Raw genomic sequence first — 6,477 nt, 5'->3', positions numbered from 1 at the left:
TTGGAGAGCCGTGTGTGTCTATATATGAAATACCACAGAGAGCTATTTGCTGAATGCAAAGCAGGATGCGGAGTGATTCAGCTCTGCAGGGTGCAGTCCTTGCAGCACATGGGTGGGCACATGCGTGCACATGCTCGTGTGCACTCATCCCTGGGACAAAGCAAATCCTCTGTAACCTGGCTGCTTGGGAAATGTTGGTGATAATGCCACAGAAACACTTGGGAGGAGGCAGAGCTCGGGATGGGGATACTGCAGGCAGCTGCAGAGGAGGTGTTTTGACTGCAGGCTCCCACAGTTTGGGGTGGCCAGGAGGGTTTGTGGGGTATGGCAGCCCATACTGGGTGCCATAGGGGTGGGGGTGTTTCAATGCTGTGTGCTCACAGGTGGGCAGCAATTGGGACATGGAGCTGCTGCTGCTGCTCCTTTCTCTTCTCCTGCCAGATGTATGTCCCAGGCAGACACATGTGTTGATCTGGCAGCAAGCCACAGGCCCAGCTGGTGATCTTCCTTCTGTTCTAGCCCTGCAGCATTCCTGCTAGAAATAGGCCATGGCATTTTCTCCCCAGGATGAGCTCCATGCCATGTAGAAATGAAGTGAGCAGGGGCAGGATTGCCAGAGCCGTGTCTGAGAGCTGTCTTCCAGGAATGAAAGGGGCGCTGGTAGGAAAACAGGGAAAACAGGGCCTCTTGTTGTCAGCATTGCTAGTGTGGGTCTGAGTGTGTCTCCTCTGCAGGATCAGCACACCTGTCACTGCGTGGCCCTTAGTCTCTTTGCTCCCTGCAGAGCTGCTACATGGGGCCTTTCCCACCAGTGTAGTCATGGTACGGACTCGGGTGGGCCTTGGCCCGAGGAATGGAGAAATCATTCTTTGCATCAAGGGCCTGAAAAGGAAGCGAGGCAGTTTTTACTTTTAAAAGATGGAAAAAGTAATAGAGTAGCGCTAAAAAAAATACAGGGAAGGAGGAGACACAGAATGGGAGGTTTCCCAAGTGTGACTGATGACACTCCTTGTAGAGCAAACCAAGATGTGTTACCAGAGGACATGGGAAAACATGGCATGAGCTGCTGCATCTGGCCAGGCTGCGTGCTGGTGAGTGCACCCAGGGTGATACAGACTGCCACTCTGGATCTGCATGACAACTTACAGTATGACAGCTGATGGGAATACATTCAGGCCATGGGCCAGGGAGAGAAATACAGGCTACTGAGGAAGGACAGTCTACTGCAGGAACCCAGCTCAAAGAGAAAACTTACAGTGTCAAATCAGTAAGTATTAAAAACTACCACCTGAGATTTTGCCTTGGGCCCCTTTCACCTTCCATGTTCAGATGCAAGCAGCAGCTCTCTTAGCCACAGACACCTCCACAAGTACAGCATCGTGGCATCACCTGACCCTATGGGAAGCATCCACCTGCCTCCATAGAGCCTGCTCTGGGCCCATCTGGTTTTGCCCCTTCTCCTTCCCTTCTAGTCAGCCCCTGAACAGTAGCCTATATCAGAGGAGTGTGAGCTTACCTTCATCTGGAGTTGAGCAGAGTACGGGGAGTAGCTGGTGCCTTCCCTGTCTCCTAAGTCACAAGACAAAATGGGGAAAATCTGGTGAGCTAGCATTACACGATAGCTTGGAAAGAGCATGTCAAGGGAGACTTAAACAGCCTGTGGCTACATTAGCAGCTGCTTTTAGACTGACCAAGGTCTATGTAATATACAGTCAGGAAAGCATTAAAATCCACTGGTGAGTTCCTTGTTGAATATTTCCATGTGAAAGCGGAACTGTATTGTAAATAATAGGACACAGGTGGCCTTGAAGTTTAGACCACTTTGTGTTGGCTCATGATTACTAACCTCCCCTCCAGCCAAGTCCCTCCCACTGGCATACATGAAACCCCCTCTGCAGTATTCCCTGGGATATCACATCTTTTCTCCACTACCCTCTAACAGACCTGGATGTCTGACTGCAGGGGGCAAATGTGATCTCAACAGCAGATTCCCGGGGAAGTCAGTCACACCTTCTACACATAATTTTGGGATGCCTCAACTGACAAAACTTTTTGCTTTTTTCCCAGTGTGGATGAGATCTGTACAGTAAAAAGACCTCCTTGCTTCCTTTTTGAATTATGGATTTTTATTTTTTTTTAACTGGATAATGGGAACAAGGTCAGAACTGGAAGAAAAAATCTCCTAGGTATAATGTGGAGAGGTCTCAAGTGCTGAAGCATTGCTAAGAGACACCGAAAAACTCCTCTGAATTTTTACCTGAGCTTTCCAGACATAACAGGGTCATAGAGAACTATATCTCAGCCCTGATACCTAGGAAGTTTCCTATTCAATTACTCCTCCTATTGGTCTGTGGCTTCTGCTCTGGTCTGTACTCTTTTCCTTTGTCTGTCTGGAAATTCATTTTTACTTGCATTTCTTTATCGGTCTGAAACTTTCCTACTTCTAAATTATCAACTTCAAAGTTTTTTTCTTTTAGTTCTTCTACCTCTTTTAACTTATGAGTGGTGCATGTGTGCTTAGGGCTGTGGGCAGCGCAGTCTATCAATTCATCGTACCTTGTACAATTTCATCTTGTGTATAGGCATGGTTGTCCACTCCAGTTGCCTGCTTTATGAATGTGGGTTGACAGAAGTCGTTTTCTGGAGGATAGTCCTCTAGCTTCAGAGGGGCAGTGAGGAAACAAATTTCAGGGATGATATACATTATCAAGAAGATCCATCCATTGGACACCAGAGCAATGGCCACAACAGGATCATCCCAATTATTTCTGCCTAAAGACTGGTTGCCTTTTGTGAGCATAGTGATCCACACAACCCAAATGGCAATGGAGAACAGGATAGTGACAAAGATGTGTGCTCCGTGTCTCTTCCAGCTCTTATACGACCCACAGAATGTGAACATGGAAACCAGGAAGGTCAAAGCCATCAAGAAGAGCACATAGATCAGAAGCATGACAAAGTCCTTGTTGGCATCTTTTGAATCCATTTCCAGAAATGTGGTTCTATCTTTTACCAGCATGGTGACTAGGTATTCAATATTGATCACAACTTGCACCAGAGCAAAGGAAATAATTAGTAGCAGCAACACTAGCCAGGAGAACGGCTTTTTTCCTCTCACTAGTCTGATGAGATTGGAGGCATGGGTGAGGAGGCAGGAGAAGCAGAGTGCAAAGAGGACTCCAAACAGGAAGAAGCGAGTGGGGCGAATCCTCTCATTGGTTCTAATGATAAAGGCAAAAGTGATGCCAAAAATGCCAAGTGTGCCTAAGAGGAAGAAGAAATAGATGGAGATCATGTGCCTCCTGCTGTTGTCTTGGACTTTACAGATGAGAAAGAAGAGGGAGCAGATGAGGAAAATGGTGACAAGGACTCCAGCTGCAGCCAGTGACTCCACGACAATCCCCCAGGCCTGATCCATGTCACAAAGTAGGAAATAGTCAGCATTGATGCTGCCGCAGCCTCGAGGAGCCTCTGTTGTCATCCTGATGTCTTCTTGAATAACTTCACAAAGAAATGTTTCCTCAATGCTGTGGAAAAATAAAAGTCTTAGGCTGTTGGGTCAATCACATCCACTGCTGCAGCAGTGGGGAAGGAGAGGTAGGATAGACATGCCTTCCCACCTCACTGGGCAAGGATACCGCAGTGCTAAAGACATGGGGCTGTGGTGGCTTAGCCATCCCCTTGCTTGGCATTGGCACTCTATCAGAAGCAAGCCAAACCCCTCAGCAGGTCATGATTCACCTTGTAAGTCCCCTGCACCTTGCCCAGGGTTGTTCAAAGTCACAGCAGCATGGGCAGCAGTGGAAAGTGAGACCCTTTCATGGGGCACAGAGACTGAGCTGCCTTGTCACTTTTGTCCCAGGTGATAGAAGAACAAGTTAGTCAAGATCACCTCTTTGTCAGGTTTAAACAACATCAGTACCTGGTACCAATGGGCTCCAGAGATGAGCAATACAGAACAGGAATCTCTATTCATTTTGTTTTCCCTCTGTTATACTTTCTCTGAAACACCCATGGCTTTGGTTTACTTCTATGAGTGAAAGGTCCTGCAGATAGCTCGTCTGGATGCCTCCAGCACAGTTCATCTCACTCCAAATTAAACAGCAAATACAGGAAGCCAACTATTAGCCACAAACTCACAGTCCTTCTTGAGGGCAGCACAGCAATATCAACTATCACAAACATCTCAGTCCCTTCCCCAGACTATTGCCTTGCATTGCTAGAGAACCATCATGTCGGAGCCAATGCTGGCATGGCAAGAGGAGTACCCAACAAGTTACTGCTTGAGGACCCCATAAGCCAAGGATGGACAAGATCTTCCAACACACAGTCCTGCTGTCTCATCACAAAGAGTTAAGTGCTGGCTGAGTAAGCCTGAGTTAAGCCCATCTTGACAGGGGATCACCGGGCTGTTTGGGTGAGCCCTGCCCATCTCCTCAGGGAATTAAGTTGCTGAATGCTTTCTAAGCGTAAAGCATGTCCAAACACCATTGCATGAGTATGCTGGACTCTGCATGGCCCATTATGCAGGCACTGAATGAATTTAGAACCAAGGGCGAGTAGTGCTTTCTAGGTGCCAAACTGTGCAGCTCAGTCTCTATAATCTCTCAAAATGGGAGTTTAGATACAATATCAGCATTAAACAGGAGGGAATATCTCCTTAATGGTGGCCTGCACTAGAAAACCAAGGGCTTTATTTACTCATATAAAGAAAAAAAAGATTTGATCTTGCAAAATTTAGTGTTTAGTTCTCTCTGTGCCATTTGCTTGAATTTCCCCCATCCAGAACAACGTACTGCAATTATGAGGTTAGTTCAAAGACAGATTCCAGGGAGGGGAGGTTGAGTCTTCAGTAAATGGCATCTGACCCAACTAAGGGATGAACAAAGGGGGAAAACATCACTGAATCACTCTCAGCCCCACATAAGCCTCAACATTACCCAATTAGAAACATCACCGTGTTAAAGAAGTTGTGCAGCTCTTCAGAAAGGTGCCTGTAGTAAAATGCAAGTTATGCAGGCACGCTGGAATCTCCTGGAGAGAGTAGTGTTAGTGAACAATGCATGTGGGAGTTTTTGAAGATCATTGTTCACAAATGACTTTTGAACACTCGCACAAATAGCTGAGAGTTATCTGGATATTCTGAATTCTGAATATTGAGCTATTGGGCAACCCTCTCTGATTTCCACTCCCTTTTCTTTTTTTCCAGGATGGATGTCCTCAGGGGCACGAAGAGGCTCTGATCCATCCTGCTCTTCCCAGAAGCCAAGCTTGCCTATCCATCACCTACATGAGCACCTGGGATTTCCCAGGGTTTCTGCAGTCTGTGCGAGGAAGTATGTGCTGTGGTAACTTCACACCGCTGCATCTGCATCATCACAGATCACCCTGAACTGCAGTCCTCACTGTAGTCCCGGCTCCTCTCCCTTCAGACTGTGCCTCCTCTCTTATTCATACTTTCACATAAAACCTGCCCATCCAACTGCAAATTTCAAATCACATCCCAGGAACGTCTGCCCTAGCTCCAGCTGCCTGTCCCAAATTGGAGCCAGGGCTGGGAGGCAATCTGTGTTCACTGTGACACCCCATGCCCCCTCCTCTCCCACCCTCAGAGATGAGATCCTGCTGCCATCCCGCCCCAGCTCAGAGCACGGGTCTGCCCTGGATCCTGCAGGACATTGTCTGGAATTACCTTTGTTGATCCTGCCCTGAGAAGGCAGCAGAGAGGCTCCAGCTGGAAGAGGCTATCTCCTAGCACACCAGTAACACAGCCACCTCCACTTCTGTGAACCCAGCGGAGCAGCAGCCTTGCACTCACGCTTCTTGGGAGCTTTAAAGGCTGGAGGGCTGTGGAGGTGTGGCCAAGCACGCCTATTCCAGTTCCACTACCTTTCCGACGCTGCTATGAAAATATGGTCCCTGTGCCAGGAAATGAAGTCAGGGCTCCTGACGTCAGCAGGGCAGTCACCCCTGTGACAGGGTGGGGATGGAGCCTCTGCCTGTCCCAGCCCAGTGCTGCTCAGTCAAGCGTCTGATAAGGCTCCTTTGGCTGCCAGTGCCTGCAGGCCACGGCTGGGAGAAGCAGCGTGTCCCCTCCATACTCCAAGCCTTTTGCCTACGTGTGTGATTTCTGGCCAGATAATTGCTTGTAAGGTGGAAATGGAGGAGCTCTTGGGATGAAGACAGTCCCCCACAGCACCTAAACTGAGGGCAGCTGCAAGTCTGGCTCCAGAGACAGCTTCCTCTGAGATCCTGCTATAAAATGATCCATGCATGTCCTATCATCTCACTGCTTCCACAGGCAGCAAGATCCACACATGCTCTCATGGGCAAACTTGTCTTTCCTGATAGCACAGCCCTTCCAGGCACTAAGCCAGTGTCCAGAGTGCTCCCAAACAGCGAAGGAGAAAAGGTGATGACAAATTCTTCCTTGCCCTACATTGTGCCTCCAGTCTGACACACTTACTACAGTCTCTT

General features: G+C 48.2%; 1 protein-coding gene across 1 annotated transcript; it reads right to left on the bottom strand.

Moving 5' to 3' along the window:
- Nucleotides 1-350: 350 nt before the first annotated feature.
- LOC136052577 (retinoic acid-induced protein 3-like) lies at nucleotides 351-5,828 on the bottom strand. Its single transcript, XM_065742825.1, has 4 exons — nucleotides 5,693-5,828; nucleotides 2,557-3,527; nucleotides 1,517-1,569; nucleotides 351-882 (listed from the first exon to the last, which is right to left on the bottom strand). Exons 2-4 carry the CDS (start codon nucleotides 3,479-3,481, stop codon nucleotides 790-792), a joined length of 1,071 nt encoding a protein of 356 aa, XP_065598897.1. The 5' UTR covers nucleotides 3,482-3,527; nucleotides 5,693-5,828; the 3' UTR covers nucleotides 351-789.
- Nucleotides 5,829-6,477: the final 649 nt, after the last annotated feature.

This window comes from Cyrtonyx montezumae, unplaced genomic scaffold (genome assembly GCF_038088225.1).
Source record: "Cyrtonyx montezumae isolate F1298 unplaced genomic scaffold, pur_monq_1.0 scaffold_3, whole genome shotgun sequence".
NCBI lineage: Eukaryota > Metazoa > Chordata > Aves > Galliformes > Odontophoridae > Cyrtonyx > Cyrtonyx montezumae.
This window is presented reverse-complemented; position numbering and strand designations above follow the sequence as displayed.